At 38.6% G+C, this 17,965-nt stretch overlaps 1 protein-coding gene across 3 annotated transcripts in view; it reads right to left on the reverse strand.

Annotated features, from left to right (window-relative positions):
• polr1b (RNA polymerase I subunit B) overlaps positions 1–17,965 on the reverse strand; it is a 40,172-nt gene that overhangs the window by 15,145 nt on the left and 7,062 nt on the right. For 2 of the 3 annotated variants that reach the window (XM_088350487.1, XM_088350485.1), the window contains exons 2-7: positions 14,451–14,618; positions 12,969–13,115; positions 8,278–8,410; positions 6,475–6,611; positions 3,511–3,734; positions 3,260–3,431 (exon numbers count right to left, since the gene is read on the reverse strand). In XM_088350487.1, coding sequence (XP_088206613.1) covers positions 3,260–3,431; positions 3,511–3,734; positions 6,475–6,611; positions 8,278–8,410; positions 12,969–13,115; positions 14,451–14,618 — 981 coding nt within the window. Of the gene's footprint in view, positions 1–3,259; positions 3,432–3,510; positions 3,735–6,474; positions 6,612–8,277; positions 8,411–12,968; positions 13,116–14,450; positions 14,619–16,049; positions 16,268–17,965 lie in introns of those variants that run through there. The other variant, XM_088350486.1, reaches the window with a different exon arrangement.

Here is a 17,965-nt window from a genome sequence, read left to right on the forward strand (position 1 = left end):
AGACGCTCGGGCTACATGTCTGGTGGGACTGTTGTCCGAATTTTTGCAAAAGCCCCCACGTGTATTCAAGAACGCACACAGTCTGATCGCCGATTTAATCGACAAACAACAAGCGATATAAACACATTCCTAAGCGCTACTGTTAGACGCACCTCACGCTCATTCATGCTACACACAAACTGAATCAAAGAGCTAAACTTGGGTTGTAAACTTTCACTATCCTTATTGCTCATTTGTTGTACTCGTACGCCATTTATCGACAATATTAAATACTGCATTTAAACATTTTATTTCTGTCCAAACCAATCAAATTTGTTTCCTGTGTTCCTATAATCTTGTTTAAACCAACCAGATGTGTCGTTTCCTTCTTCTGTTTTCCAATAAATAATCCTCCTGGCAGAGCCAGAGCGTGGTTCCTCCCTGAGGCGATCTTGGAACTACGACGAGTGTTTTTTTCTTCATTCTACTACAATCTCAAGTTTTAACCTTGAGGGGGCAGTAGGGGGAGGCAGTCCGAAATCAGAAGTTTGAACGTTTGTTTGACGATTTATATACCGTAAATTCCGGACTATAAGCCGCTACTTTTTTCCCAAACGTTCAACCCTGCAGATTATTCAGTGATGCTGCCAATTTATGTAATTTTTCTGACGGCCGCCAGTGGCGCTCGAGTACAAAAGGTAAGATTTAGACCGGTGGAATATATGCGCCGAGGAAGACTGCAACTTCTTAGCTTGTGCACAATATAAATTAGCGTAGACATATCCTTACCATGTAAATTGCAATAAGAAAGGCACATGACGCAGCTTTCAAGTCCGATAAAGAAAGAAACAGAGTTACTGCACGTAAACCTTGCTTTGCGAGGGTGTTGCTAGCGTGCTTTGGAATAAGAGACCGTGGGACGACGTCAATTTGACAGAGTCTCTTTCCCATACTGGGGGAGGCGACTTTGATGTCGTCAGTTACTTGGAGGAAGATGAGGACGGTATTCCTTGACTTCAACAAGTACTGTATATTTCGTTAACAGACACGTTTACTGTGTTGCGAGCGTGTTGATAGTAGCGTTTTGCTACCCTTCACAGGCACGGTTTGGGATGAAAGTTATAATATTATTATTAAAACTTTGAAAACTCTCTCGGTGTACCGTCTTTCTTTGTAAATATGTGTAACCATGTATAATATGTATTTGCAACTGTATATTTTTGTCATGTATTTATTTTAGAGACTTTTTCTGATATGTTTTCCCACGGGCGAAATAAAAAACGGGGGCTGATGGGAAGTGGAGTAAAGGTGAGACGTGTTTGTGGACGCAGCGGACAATAGTGGATATATATTTTTCCCACCCTTACCTTTGGAAATATACTTTTTTTTTTTCTTGGATTATTTTTAACGGGACCCGGACTCTGCAGGTTTGCATTAAATCTTAACTACCAGTATCAATTTCCATCTATTTTGCCGGCTGTAGCTTTTGAACTGTATACTTAATATTCAGTTACAATAGCGGGTCGGGTTTGGGTTAATTCTGTGATTGTGTTACATGTTTAATGTGGGCGCATGCGGCTTATGTACAGGTGCGGCTTGTGTAAGTACAAAAGCGGTTATCCACTTAAAATGGGGTGGGTGCGGCTTATAATCAGGTGCGCTCTATGGTCCGGATTGTACGGTACATGTTAGGGCTGCACGATTAACCGAAATCGAATCGACATCGCGATGTGACATCGTGCGGTTGTGAAAGCGCAAAGCACTGTGTTTTTTTTCCAGGTATTGTACTGAGTGATGGGGCTATGGCCAACCACAATTGTTACTGTTCGAGTTTTAAAAGCGCTGACCAATCGAGGCAAGTTTTAATAATAGCACAAGCCAATAACGCGATTCAAAGTTTGCAAGCACCACACTATGCCACACCCACCGTGTGAACTTATTGAGTGTCATGGCGGACTCCGTAAACATAGTCCCAGAGTCAACAAACGAGAAGGAAACCAAACTTGCCTAATAATCAGTTATGTATGTCTTAAATAGAGAAATAGAACCAGCTACAGAGACTGCGCCTTTTAACACCCCGGGGTCGTGAAAATACCATAAATGAAATGATCCCTTATAAACATTTGGATTGGCTTATGTCATTTTTTTCCTCATATATTATCAATGTATTTCATTCAGGACCACGTATCGGCATATACAAAAGAATGATTATCTCAATCGGCCGTTTTTTCCTCCTGGCTCGGCTATCAGTCTCTTATGCAAAATTTAACCCAATGCATCCTTTGACCAAAAAAATAGGCCATTCCTGGCTTACAGCCTACTAGTATACATTTTTTATGATATTCCGATATTTCGAGGTGGAATATTTGAATTTTGGTCAAATTCGGCAATATCAAAAAACTTGCAATATTAATAATAATTAATTTGCATTAAAACTTGAGTTTTTGATTTTTTAATCGCTTTGCATAAAATAAATCACTTTTTCACAATATTTGAATTTTCTGGCAGTCCTAAAATCTCATTTGGCAGACGATATTTGTTTATCCCTTTTTTCTGAAAATAATTTCGAAGAAAAAAGTTTGAAATAATCGAAAATAAATAGATCTTTGCTCGTTGTAAGTTAAAAAAAGGATCTCACTGTACTACAAAAAAGTGGTTGATCTTAACATATTTTATCAAGTTCTGGATAAAATGAGGAGAATTTTCTGCCAAGAATTTATTTTTTGCAATGTGTAAATTGAGCAAATCTGTTAGTGAACAAGTTTATTTATTTGTATTTCAATATTGGAATAAATTACCTAATTGTTCAAGTAGAAAAAAACATGTCCGGTGTAGAATTAAGCACTTCCTAGTGGTAGGAATAAACTTCATAACCATGTTGGAGACCCTGCACTACACAATACAGCAACATCTGGAGGATAAATAATACACATTATCCCTTTAAGTATACATTTTCTTATTTTACTTAAAATAAATTGTGAACATGTCTTAAAATGAGAAAAACAGTAATTCAAATGAGCACATTTTTGGCCAATGATTTTAGTTCTGCACTGTAGATTTCAGTTCTACACGGAATTGGTTTGGCAGAAGTGTTTTAAGCGGGTGTAAATATTTCAAAATTGAACAATAAATTTTTAGTTTTACAGTCTTTGGTGCTGCAGTTATTAGTTGCTAATATTATGTTGAAATAATAAGCACAGAACATGGGCATACCGTTTATGATCTTACTTTAATTAAGTGCAACTGAAAATGCTAACATGACAAGCAAACGTGCACTGACCTTGAGAAACATCAGGTAGAGCTGTCCTGGCGTGAGGACCTCCTGGCAGGCGATGCTGTCAGGGTTCTCCTCCAAGCTCTCCTGCTTGGCGAAGCAGAACAGCTTGCGGCACATCAGGCATAACAACCGGAATTTCTCCAAGCCCGTCTCCAGGTGGATGCAGATGCACTCGCTGTGGGCACACCGAAACGTCAGGAGAGATGTCAAAAGTCAAGGAGCATACTCATTGCCATGGCGAAGGGCAAACATACTTCAGCAGGAACTCTGCGCATTGCCGATCGGTGTACCACTCGGGCAGGTCGAGTTTGACGCGGAAGCGCCGTCCCAGGTAATCGAGGACTTTGGGGCGAGACGTGCAGCCCTGCTCTGATACGGTGCGCAGCATTTCGCAGGCGCAACTGCAATACAGAGAGTTCTGCTCCACACCCTTGATGAGCTCTGAGAACATCTCAGCGTCAGTCAGGTCTACAAAAGCCTGCACGAAAAGAATGAAGTTTGAGATTGTGAAAGCAGGTTGAAAGTTTATAGGGCAGGGGTGTCAGACATACAATACTGAGAGAAGCACAAGGAAAATATGAGCTTCATCTCGACAAACAACGTGCAGTTTTAGACACATCCACTTCATGTCGCCAGGCACCACTCTCAAAGTAAAAAACCCTTTATTTGCCGACTACCATTAATCGACCAAAAAAACCTTTGAGGAAAAACCCGTCCCAAAGTCATTTTACTCATAATAGAGGTCAAAGACGTGCTGTTTAAGGCAATACGGTTGACACTTTTGCATCCTAAAATGTTAAAAGGGCAATAATGGCACAAGAAACAACATGTGATTGGAGCCGCAAAAATATAATAGTAATAATTTAGAATAATTATTTATATTACACATTTTGAAATAACACCCTCTTCACTGTATCAAAGTTAAATAACATTTTATCGTGTCTTTTGCCAGTTTGCCCCATTTTGGAAGCTCCCCATTTACTGTACCACTGCACCCAACCGCGGCATTCTCCAAAAAACTACCAAAACTTTGCTTCAAACACCCTAAACTTCTTCGACTAACATGTAAACCAATATGGTTTACATGCAAAATGTTTTATATATCAAACAATGACAGACTGTCTTCAAAATGCATTATCTTGGAAAATAATTGGAATACACCAATGAAATAGGAGAAAATCATTAAAAAAAATGAATAATTTTAAAATAATACCATCTTTTCTAAATTTAAGTTACATTTTAATGTGTCAATATCATATGGTACTAGAACACTTTTTTTTACAAAATGATTAAAAGCATTTCACATAAAAACAATCTAAAAATGCATTGATTAAGTTTAGAGAAAACACTGATCAAATTTAGAGAACAAGAATAATTTTGCCACGTAAAAAAATCTGAAGGTTGCAACTGTCAGATATTTATAAGAAGTGTACAAGCCTCTGCTGTGAATGCTGTGAATGACTTTGGCACATCTTTGGCCACAGGAAAGCACTAGTCATTTATACTGCGCTGGTGTGATTTTGGTCCATTCCTCTTCCAGCCTCCTCCAAAGTTTGGCGATTGTTGTGCGTTTCTTGACCATAACTTTGTCACCAATATTTTTCCAGAGGTTCTCTATTGGGTTGATATCAGGATCCTGGGCAGGCCATGCGTTTGACTCAATGTTTTCACTTTCAAGGAAATTCTTTAACCTGGAGTATTGTCCTGCATGAAGACTGCAGGCTGATTGGGCGATAAACGCAACTAAGGAACCATGTGCTGTTGAAGAAGGTTCTGAAACATATTTCCATTCAATCCTCCATGTAGCTATACAAGAAGCCCAAATCCTGCTGCAGAAAACAACCCCAAAGTATGACACTTCCTCCTACACCTTTCACTGCCTTTTTCTTTCCACACTTTGGGTTTAGTCTTTCTCCGATGTGTCGCCAAACATACTGCTTCCCATCAGACTAAATAAATTAAATCTGCTTTCATCACTGAAGTAACCTCTGTACCACTTCTCTTCTGTCCACACAAAATGATCCTCAGCAAAGCTCACTGCAGTGTGGGCCTTTAGTCCAAATGCTCTTTAACAGCAAGACACTGTATGATAAGACAGATCCTTAACATGTTCAGCACTCAACTGGCGAGCAATTTCAGCTGCAGCGTGGAAACGATTACCGATCGACATCCTCCGCGGTGACCTGTCCTCTCTTGCATTTGTCCTTCATGGACCACCTGCCTTCCTGGGCGACTTGATTGAGTTAGTAGTTTTGTAAAGATTCAATATTCTTGAAGTCAGATTTGGAACGATCAACTTGTCCTGCTATGGCTGAAACGGTCATCCCTTTTGTTTTCATCTGGACAATCTGCTGCCCGAGGCTTTTGGTCATTTTAGGCCATAGTCCCTGCCCACTGCCCGAGGATAGCTGGGATGGGTTCCAGCACCCCTGCGACCCTATTGAGTATAAGCAGTACGGATAATGGATGGTTATATATATATATATATATATATATATATATATATATATATATATATATATATGACTTTAGATGAATACATTGGAAGTTTCTGACAATATTGTGTTCATAGTTAACGTTGAGTGATTTTAATCATAGAGGCATGATACAACAAAGAGTTGTTTCATGTTATTTGTTATTGCAACATCTGTCGCAGCCTGGTCATCCTGGAAGAGGGATTACCTCGTGTGCAGTCGCTTCTCAAGGTTTCTTCATTTTCATGTTGAGGTTTTTGAGTTTTTCCTTGCCCTCATGTAGGTTTTAGATCAGGGGATGGTATAATATAGTCTGTGGTTTACAATAATCTGTGGTCTGTGCAGCCCTTTGAGACTCTTTGTGATTAGGGGCTATACAAATACACATGACTTGACTCTTCCTGCTTTTTGAGTTTATATCATTCAGCACGACATTGTTTTCTCCCATCTCTAACATTTGTATCTGGTACTGTGAATCAAAATACTGTCATAATGAGATCAAATCTAATTCACATAAAACAAGAATAAATACAGTACTCCTGCCCGTGTGTACTATACTGACTTTAATTCAAACGCACCAAATCAATCGTCGGATTCACTCCGGGAAAACTCAAAATACGCCTTTTGCCACCTCAAGACATTTTCCCCTCAGATCTATACAAAGCACCTAAGTCACGCTTTTTGACTTCAAAACGGTGAATTCCTCCTAAAGTTGAGAGATTGTCATGCCTGTATAGGGCGTACCTTAAGCGCAAAGCCGAGTGGCACGAAGAAAAGCTCCTTCTGGTAGATAAAGTTTAGCATGACGGTTCCGTTGTCCAGGTAGTGAAGGTTCATGTTCACCGCCGAGTGCTCCTCTTTCACACAGCGTATGGATATCCCTGCAATGTGGGGGAGTGAAAACATCTCAATAAAATTACCCTTTTCTCTGTCGTTCCTAGCACCAATGACATAGTGTCAGATATAAAGACATGCAAAATGTTTTATAAAATCCATTGAACTTAAAAAAACAAAAAACAAGACATTATCTCTTCGAGTGCCACTGACAGCACATCATCGTCAAGGGGGCGCTGAACAGTTGTGCTGTCAAGTAGCTTTAATAGTTAGAATAGCAATGCCTAGGCAATGTCTGCTGCGAATATCAAGCTGCACTAATACCGTACCGGCACACATTGGCAATCACGTTTTTCTTTCTGGGAAAATATATTTGAGTACAAAGTAGAAGTCGTTTTTTTTACCGAATGTATTGGGTTATGAAGAAGAAGACTGAGAATGAGTATAACGCATACCTTTAATTTTATTTCATCAAAAATTGTGTAAGAAATTTTGTTTCACGTTTTCTTAACTCAAGCAAAGTGACAAATGTTGTCGAATACATACCTCCATGATTAAAATCACTCAACGTTAACTATGAACACAATATTGTCAAAAAAATCCAATGTATTCATCTAAAGTCAGATTTATGAGATACACCGAACAATTGTTTCCCATGTTGTGCTTTTTTGCGTTTATTTACCAGTATGTCTTCGGGATGACTTTCAGTTTTCTCCATTCTCTAACATTCGTCTCTGGTACCGTGAATGAAAATAGAGTGATAATGAGAAAAAAAAAACGAATGTATTTCGTATGTCATCTATATCACTGGTGGTCAAGTGGTTAAGATTTGGTGCAATTGCTGCCAGGCTCAATTTAGTGGCATCCAATGTTTTGCAATTGGGGTCGCTGATATTCATCGACCAATCAATCACAAAAACAGTCATAGCTTAACGTAAAACCTTGTGTATAACGCGCACCCAAACTTTTGGGTTATTTTTTTAGGTTAAAAAAAATAAACTTGTTACACAAGAATAAAATTAAAATGACATTGTGTGTTGCTAAAAAAACTATATTGATTTGAATAATAGGAAAAATACATAAACTATCATTTAAAACGTGCATCTTTTTAAATACTGTCAAGAAATGTATGTTTTACATCACACGAGACTTCGCCAAGGCGAGCTGACATAATTTTACCCCCCCAAAAAAAACTTTGTGAAAAGCTGGCAACAATTGAAAACAAAATTGGTGGGATTTAGTCACTTTGACTCTCTGTAGTCTGTGCTTTTCAGCACTCATGTTGGGTTGCAATAGAGGTTAAATATTAGCGGCCCTTTAAAATATTTTCTTAACCTGAATCACGGGTAGCTGTGAGAATAACTCACTAACCCTTTCACACTGTCTGACATGACAGTTTAACTATGTTCTGGATTTTATGCAGGAAATTATCAGGATCATCCAACAAACAGAAAACTAATACCAAAGAGCATTAATTATTTAATCTATGCCTTTTCACATGGCACTAATGGCTGTGTCTAATTTCTTTCTCCAGCAATAAATTCCAGAAACCGGCAAATGCTTTACAAACACTAGAACTCAAAGTGAATGGAGTTGAAATCCATCCAGCATCGACTGAGATTTTCATCAACTCATCTTCCTCACTTCGACAACTGTTTCTTTTAGCGTCTTAGTGGATAAACGATGATTGAGAGTGACGTCTTTTATGTTTACCGTACTGCGTGTATCCTTGGCCTCTGTTTTTCCACTTGGGTCGCGACATGGCAATGGGGTAGTTTCTCCGAGGCATGATGAGCATGCGGATCACCTTTTCGATGCCGTTCACGATGAAGTAGCCGCCCATTTCCTAAATACACCACAGACGGCGAAAACAATGGTTCAAAACCACAATTTCAAATCCTAAACAAAGGCGTAAAGGACTTTTTTGAAGCACAAAACTTTGTTTTGAACCCTAATCCTGGTTTTAAAGGCTTGAAACCTATGTTTGTTTGCTGCTGTTGGTGTCGGTTGATTTGTTCAGACCAAAAAAAAAAATCGATTTTGGCCTGGACGGATCTATTGAAACTAACAAAGATGTTATATAACGAAATTGTGAATATGCTTGATTGCTGTTAAAATTGTCGAGAAGGGTTGTTAAAACCTCACATTGTTTGTTTGCTGTTATTAGTGTCAATACATTTGTTCAAACCATGTTCCCTCTAAGCTGCGTGCGTGCGCAATTGCGCACTGTCCCCCAATTGCGCAAAGTCCGCACATGCTCGGCGCACAAGAAGATCTATCTGGCGCATAAACAACAGCAACATAACGTATTAATTAATATCTAATATTAGACTTAATCTAATATAATTAATTCGCCCAACAATATTGTTCTTTTGTTTTCCTCACTCAGTTAGTGACAGGTGTCTAGCCAATGATACGATACAGTTCACTTACGGTACAAAGCCAATCGTGGCATTGACGTTGCTTGCGTCTGCGCCCCGCCTATATGCGCTGTGCAGGTTAGCTAGCGGGTTAATAAATGCTAATATAAACCCCGCATCAGGTAGCGACACATCCACTCACCAAGCCACAGTAAAAAAGAAATGCAGTTCTTTTAAGTTGGAATGGTTGTGCAAATGGAAGAAAAAGCGGTGAAATTGGGTGAGATGTTTTCTTTTTCAAGTGAGAAAGGTCTGCTCTGCAAAACATTGTATTTCGGGTTTCATATTTCCATAGCATTATTACAGCAGTATTTTAGCAGTATTTCCGTAGTAGTATTTTCGTAGGGGAATTGATGTGGTATTTTTATAGTTGTATTTTGGACGTAATATTGTAGTTGTATTTCTGTAGTGTTACAGTAGTATTTCCATTGATGTATTTCTGTAGTATTTTTAAATTTTTCTGTCATATTTTTTTAGTGTTATTTGTGTAGTATTCTTGTAGTATTATTTCTGTAGTTTTTTAATGTTTCCATAGTAGTCTTTCTGTAGTATTTTTGGTAGTATTGCTTGCACAAATCATTGTGCAAAATGTGAATGTTTTAATGTGAGCAAAATGTTATGTCTGAAAGGTGTATATGTCTCATATCTTCAAGAACAGGACCCTAGGCCAGGCCAAAGCAGGACTCTTCCCATGGCCAAAGCAGGACTCTCACATACTGCATAACATCTACACATCCCATTTTTCAGATTTTTGTCTTTTTTTTTTTAAGTGGACCAAATTACTTATTTAAAAATAAAGCGTGCATTTCTGATGTTGCTCACAGTCGTCCTCAGTTTGCTCAGGGAGCTTGTGTATTTGCTCAGATACATGAAAAATTAGAGGGAACATAGCTTGAAACCCTTATTGTTCATTTTTAAATCCTACTTTGAAACTTGTGTTACTAAACCTAAGGGAGAATTAGCTTAAAAAATAATTGGAAACCCTAACAAATATTTGAAACTCTAATTGAGACTTGGAAACCGACCCTACACACTACAAAAAAAGCTAAAACTATACAAGCAGTGTCTGAAACTCATGACAAAAAGTTACCGGACACCAGGGCAGACAACTCTGAAAAGTTGCCTGCCCAGCCATAAAGCTGCCTGCCCCATTTTTCACAACTTGAAACACAATAAGACGACTAATCGCAAAAAAAAAAACAACATTGTTGCAAAGTATTAAGGATTGATAATCAGAATATATAACGGAACAACACTTTAAAATTATGTTAATTATAAATCTACTGTGTATATGAATATGACTTCTCTATTTTCCACCTGCCATCAGTATTTACCTGTATTTACTCATCTTCATTCATGCAATGTTTGAGTTGCGTCGTCTGCTAGAAGCCACGTGAACTCCTCTTTCCGCGATGCTTGTAATGTACGTTTACGTTTTGTAGTGTCAGAAATTTTGTTAGCTTCTTTTGAATATTTCTTCTGGGGCTGAGGTTTTGCCTTGATTCCTAACCACTTCTCCATTTTTCTTGTGTTCTCCGTGCGTCTACTTTGAAATGCACGACCTTATAACGCACGGGAGAGACCGACAGCACGAAGTTATTCAATGCAGGCTTCTGATTGTCTGCCGAGTATGCAAATTGTCAAACGAAACTAAATTCCTAAATTTCCAAACCGAACAAAGATTTCAAAATCGGAAAAAAGCAAACGTTTGATTTGAAAAAAAAATATTTAGTTTTTCTTGAAAAAGTTGCCAGCCACCCGGGCGGAGACGTTTTGTAAGTTGTACGCCCGACGTAAAAGATGCACGCCCCGGGCGTCCAGGCAGACATTATTTCAGACACTGATACAATAATCCTTTGCTTTGGTTTTAAACATAGACTTAATATTCCAAACCCAAAAAATAGTGGAAAACCCCTATTTTGAAAACTCTAGCCCCATTTTTAAACCCTAACACACACATGTCAACGACAAGGCCCCCAAAGCCCTGAGATGATCTTTATTCATTATAGCATCACACACAGGTAATCGTGTATTTGTTGTCACTGTGTTACATCTCTTAGCACTTTACTTTTTCGTAGTTTAGTGAAAGATAGACAGTTGCGATTATTTTATTCACTGAAGAACTTTTTTTGCTCAAATATAGGCTCTTGATGACACTTGGGTTCTTTAGTTTCATGTTTATGTTATGGCGATTTTAATATCAAGGAAATGTCTTTTGTGCTTGTTGAAAAATAAAGATTTAAGACAGTGCCTTATGTGATCATATTTGAATATATTTGTAAGCTTTTCAGTAGGTTCAATTAGGTTTACTTGACTATATCATTTTAAATATTTTCAATATTCCAACTGCTTGGCTTCAACACCACTGGCCTAACAAATGTTTCAAACACACACAGAGACTTGTAAGATTACCGTATTTTCCGCACTATAAGGCGCACCTAAAAGTCTTATTTTTTTTTCAAAAGCTGACCATGCGCCTTATAACACAGTGCGCCTTATATATGGCTCAATATTAAATTCGCAAGGTCTCGCAACTACGTGAAACAGCCGCCGACTCCATTTTTCGCGCTGTGCATACTGGGAAATATTAAACGATTGGTAGTTGCCGGGGCTCGTGTTGTATTTGTTTACTAAGTGGCAAAATGGCTACCCCATTAAACTGCTTAATTCATATTCAACAAATACAGTATTTGTCTGAATCCAGGGTTTTGACTGGTGAAGATGTAAAGCACAATTTACCTTAAACAAACGCAGAATTATTCAGAATGTCACGTTTGACAGAGAGAGAGAGAGAGAGCGAGAGAGAGAGAGAGAGAGCGAGATTCTCTTTCATACGTGCATTTGTATAAAAAATGGCTCCTGTTAAGAGACACGCGTACAACGCCGAGTTTAAACTCAAAGCGATCAGTCACGCAGCACAACACGGCAATAGAGCGGCAGCGAGAGAGTTAAACTTAAATGAATCGATGGTACGGAAGTGGAGAAAGGATGAAGATAAGCTCCGCCAAGTAAGGAAAACTCAACAAAGTTTCCGTGGCAATAAAGCAAGATGGCCAGAGTTAGAGGAGACACTTGAACAGTGGGTTGTTCAACAAAGAGCGGCAAGCAGAAGTGTCAGTACGATAACTATACGTATGAAGGCAACAGCGCTGGCACAAAAACACCGGACGTGTTGGATGGCCCATTCACTGAGATATGGTCAATTCGAACACAGCAGAAGAAGAATTCGAGGGATTCGTCGATGAGGAGCTTATAGAGTGATCTTTGTTTTTCTTTTATGTGTTTACGTTTTACATTTTACAGTTATTATGTTATTGCTTTATTGTTATCGTTTTGCACTCGTTGTTTTTGCACATTACGAGTGTCACTTTATTGCGATTGCACTAACGTTTCATTTAAAATAACAGTATCAGACGTTTTTTTCTTTGCGTGTTGACTAAATGGACAAAAAATAAAATGATATGTCGATGTTGTTCAAAGATGTTAAAGATGTGTCACGAAAATGCTTTACCTCAGAGAAAATAATAAAACGGCTGTTTATTTATTTTGGGAGTGAATGGAGTTGTGGAAAGCTTGTTTGTTAATAAAGCTTGACCTTTTTGAATGTTTTGTTGACATTCCCTTGAGCGTGGCAACATCTAGAGGTTGCATAACGTAACTACATTCTCTACTGTAGTCAAGTCGTCACATTTATTTACCGTAAATAGCCCTTAATCCCAAAAAATGTCTCGAAGGACTGCACAGGATTACAATTACAAAATTGCACAATTACCTGATCTTAAACCAGCATGCACTTATAGCGCCTTATAATGGGGTGCGTCTTATGTATGGCATAAGTTTTAAAATATATCATTCATTGAAGGTGCGCCTTATAACATGGTGCGCCATATAGTGCGGAAAATACGGTAAGTTACCCCAGGCAAGGCTTATAATCATGAATTCAAACCTTTTTTTTTAAAGCATGTCCAGCGTTTCCAACCTTACCTCAGCCTCTTCATGGTGTTCCACGAGCTGCTCTGGCGTCATCCCGTGCAGGTTACACATCTTAGACTTCACCATGATAGGAATTTGGCCGAGCCCCTGCTTGACCACCCCTTTTGGGACGCCATCCACAGACCAGCTCACGTCCGCCTGGACTCATGCAAAATTGGAGTCAAAAATCAACACCAGAACAATTGACTAATTCAGGGCCATAATGTATCAATATGTTTTCAGTAGCATGTTCTCAGAGTTGCAAAAACGTTAAAAAGGTGTTTTTTTTGTTGTTTTAGTGTGAAAAAAAATTATTGCAAAGGGTTTGGTGAAGCTTATCAGTGGGTATCAAACCTCTGGGGATAATTTCAATATGATATATCACCATTGGCTGGCAGGAATGGCTTTGATCAGATATTTTTCCCGACACCCACACACATTAGGGCTGCAACAACAAAAAAAATTAGTTCATGTATTTGTCATGTGGCGGGAGTTGTGCGTCACTCGGTATGTCGTGGAGCCAAAGACGTCAGACTCAGCGCGAGTTGGCGAGCACAACAGAGAGAGGCAAATTGCAAACCAAGGCGCTATTTCTAAAGGCTATGGTCAATCAACATGATCAGCACGGAGAAAGCAGTTCGTCCAAAGTCAGAAAAAGTGTGGGAGCACTCCACACTTCATAAAACAAATAGGTGCGTCGCTTCCAAGCTTCGGAAAAGTGCTTTGGCACGGGAGCACCACGATGGTGAGGCAGCAATCATAACCAAAACATGGAGTCGCCAATGAGGATGAAGGTAGCTCAGTAGAAGGGTAAGTCACTTTGCTTGTATCCGTTTGTCATTTGGGTTTTTAGGAGTGGAAACGTAACCTTTGTCTCTGGTAGCTAGCTGATGTTAGCATTTGCTTTCTAGCTGATTAGCGTGTGTGACATACTTTGTACTTCAGTTAAATTATCTTGGGCAGTGTTTAATTGTGCTTTATATAAAAACACTCCTCCCCGTGCTTGCGTGGGTTTCCTCCGGGCACTCCGGTTTCCTCCCACATTCCAGAAACATGCATTTCAGGTGAATTGGCCGGTCCAAATTGTCCCTAAGTGTGAATAAGCGAGTGAGTTGTCTGTCCCTGTGTGCCCTGCAATTGGCTGGCAACCAGTTCAGGGTGTCCCCTGCCCACTGACCGATGATTGCTGGGATGGGCTCCAGCACCCCCGCGACCCTACTGAGGATAAGCGGTGTAGCTAAAGAGATGAGATAAAAACACTCATCATCACACAATGGTGGTAAGATTGAGCATCAAGTTTTAATTTTCCGGCAAAGTCCGCATGATTAAGTGAGGAAACATAACGTTAGTGTACATATATACAGACAGACAGAGTAGGACAGACAGAGTGACACACAGACACATATTATATATGTGTATATATATATATATGTATATGTATATAAGTGCATTTCCTATGCTGAAACCATGTAGGATCTCCAAAGCCGTACTCACCACAATCCTCCCCCTGTACGAGCACCGCCTGCCACGACACTCGGCCGGGAAGACCCTCATCTCATGGCAAATGGTGGCCTTTGCCACAGCCGGCGGTTGGACGGTGGCCTCTATGAAGACCAGGCTGATGCGCTCGCCCTTCAGCATAAATTCTAGCGGCGGGATGGCCTAATGACATGTCAACACAATGGCTCTATTAGGAACACTGCAGCCTAACATATCTCTGATGCTGGCGTTCATCATTCTTAACATTATTTAGTGATTTATTACACTGTTCATCTAGTACAAAGTTACAATGAAATCAAAATCAAAAACTTTAATTAAAACAAATTGACAAAACATAGGGCTAATGTGGACAAGCTTATCTTGGTCCCGTCCGCTTGACAGTCCAAACATTTTTCACCTTAATCAATTTATGTGACTAGTCATTACAACAAGCTATGCTATGTAAAATGATTTACATCTCGTCATCACTCAAGAGAAAATGAACTAATAATGAACACTTAATCTGAAATTAAATAACAAATGTAGAATTATATTTTTATGACAACAAAATCACATACAAAATTTGACTGAACAATTTTAGTAAATATGTTGTATGTTATTTAATTCTCATTTTTTGAATTCATTTCATTACAGTGAGTCCAAATCAATAGCAGTCTAAAACTGACTTCAAATATGTTCTGTTTAAAACAGTGTTTTTCAATATTTTTTATTTAACCAAGGAATCTCTCTCTCTCTTACTCTCTATCTCTCTCTCTCAACTAGTCCGATGCTACCTACGGATATACATTAATGTTACATTTACTGAGTTGCTAACTAGAAGACAACAAATATAGTGAACAATGGCATCCTTTTTTTACAACGATAAAATTGGGCAATTTCCTGTGGCATATTAATTAGACAAGGTCTCACGGCATACAGGTTAAAAGAGAAAAACACTGGTTTATAGAACATGGAATTTCCAACCAGACAGCACGGCGGACGAGTGGTTAGTGCGTCTGCGGCACAGTTCTGAGGTCATGTGATCAAAAACAGATACCGGCCTTCCCATGCAGAGTTTGCGTGTTCTCCCCGTGCTCGCGTGGGTTTTCCCACGTTCGAAAAACATGCATGTCAGGTTAATTGGCTGGTCCAAATTGTCCCTAGAAGTGAATGAGCAAGCGAGTTGTCTGTCTCCATGTGCCCTGCGACTTGCTGACAACCAGTTCAAGGTGTCCCCTTTCCCTCTGCGATGGGCTCCAGCACCCCCGCGACCCAACTGAGGATAAGCGGTGCTGATAATGGACGGATGGAATTTCAAACCCAAGCAGAGTTTCCGAACCTTTTTTCTTAATAATGACTGATTAGTAACCCTGGTTTAAAATTCTAACCCAGATATAAGCGTGTTCCTGTAGTGAAAATAAAGCCCAGAACATCAATTCAAAATGTTCGATTGTTTCTAAGGGATTAAGTAGTTTTATTAACAGTGCATTAAATATCTGTCAATCAAAACTAGCCACCTATAAGTGAGCTACTAAAGGATGTAAACGAGCGAAATTAGTTTATTATGACGTCGTAATCTAAAGAGTAATAAGTAGTGCAGTGAATGTTCGGAACCTGGACAACGTGGTTGAGTCCTTCCCCAATGGCATGATCGAAAGACTCGATGTGCGCTGCGACCAAATCCTGGACGGCGTCACATTGTTTCTCTTTCAGCACACCGAAATTTCCGTCCGTCAGGTTCTTCAAACTCGGACTTTTGCCGACATCGCTCCATTTTTCGGAGGCGTCCATGCTTGTTTACCACATGTGCAAGCTTGACCCGGAAGTGTCACCTACGGAAGACCAGAGTCTTCTACGATCAATTCCAACAGATTTGTAACCAACGTCAATTCATATAATGAAAGTATGAGTCCGATTATTTTTTATATTTAATTTTTGGAAAATAAATTATCAATATTTTTGAGTGTATTGTTTTTAATTGGTCTCGTTGTATTTGCCGTAAAGTATATGGATAGGTCGTATTATTTTCCCTTTTTGGGAAACTCAGCTTTTCGAATTTATTTAAATATAAATTTGTCATTTTAAAAACACATTCGGGAAATAACGTGAAAGTTATTGGTTGGTTGCCATCATTTAACACAAGATGGCAGCAACGCACACAAAAGTAGAGATTTGTTACTTGGTTATGGATATTTTTAATATGGCAGCACATCAGAAGCCTCGTTAATGGGGATGGTATCAAATGTGTACTAATTAGCTCTTCCTGGTGGTAAAACTTAAGTAATTAAAAAAAATGTTTATTCTAAAATTTAGAATGAAATACATGAGCTATCATATGAACCTGCATTTTAATGCTCGTAGGTCGAGGAATGTATATTCATTTGACATACAATTAGGCTCACCTAGAGGGAGTTGAAATGGTTGTCGGCCAATCTGCTGCTACAGGTACACTGAAGCATGTTTTTTCTTTTCTCTCTTTTTTTCCACTTTTTAAAAAAAATAGTTCCTCATCTTTTCCCAACTTTTTTTCTTTTTATCTTCTCCACCCCTTTTACCTCCATTCCCACCCTTTTCTTTCTTTCCCCATATTTTCTTTATTTTTACCGTATTTTCCCTATTTCTGTCTTCTTCTAAGCCTTTTTTTTAATATTCCCCTTTATCTTTGTTTCTCCCCTTTTCTTACCATTTTCATTTATTCTTTCTTTTTCCCTTTTTCACATTTCCCTCTTGTTTTTCCTTTTTTTCTTATTTTTCCTTTCCCCTTTTTATGCCTTTTCCCCTTTTGCAATTTTCTCTTAATTTTCCCCGTTTTCTTTTGTTTTGCTTGTTTTTTAATTGTTGTCCCCTTTTGTATTTCCTTCTTTCTTCCCTTTCCCCTTTGTCTTTCCTTTCCCTTTTCCTGTATTTTTTTTATCTCTCTTCCCCCCTTTTTGTTTATTTTCCCTTTTGACATTTTTTCCAATTTCTCGTCTTTTTTCTCCCGTTTTCCTTTTCTACTTTTTTTATGTCTTTACGAAAGTTTGAACAAAAATCGTAAAGAGAAATTAATGCACCACATGTTTCCTGTAGCACCACACAGTGACATCTAGCGGTCAAATATTAATAAGTAATGTGGAGTTTTGGCCATGGTCATGACCATTTGAAGCCATTATTTTTTTGCAAAACGGTTACCATTCAAAACTTAGTAATTACGCTAATAAAAAAACTTTAAAAATCAAGAAGTTTTTTTGGTTTGAACAAATTTATTGACACTAATAACAGAAAACAAACAGTGTGAGGTTTGAACAACCCCTCTTGACAATCTCAACAGCAATCAAGCACATTCACAATATTGAAAGTTTTTTTTTTTTGGTTTGAACAAATTTATTGACACTAAAAACAGAAAACAATCATGACAATCTCAACAGCAATTAAGCACATTCACAATATTATATTCCAATATTACGTTTTTAACAGCAAACACAAAGTGAGGTTTGAACAAACCTTCTCGAAAATCTTATTAGCAATCAAGCATATTCACAATTTCATTA

Source organism: Urocampus carinirostris, chromosome 12, assembly GCF_059441175.1.
Source record: "Urocampus carinirostris isolate Australia breed hairy pipefish chromosome 12, RoL_Ucar_1.0, whole genome shotgun sequence".
NCBI lineage: Eukaryota > Metazoa > Chordata > Actinopteri > Syngnathiformes > Syngnathidae > Urocampus > Urocampus carinirostris.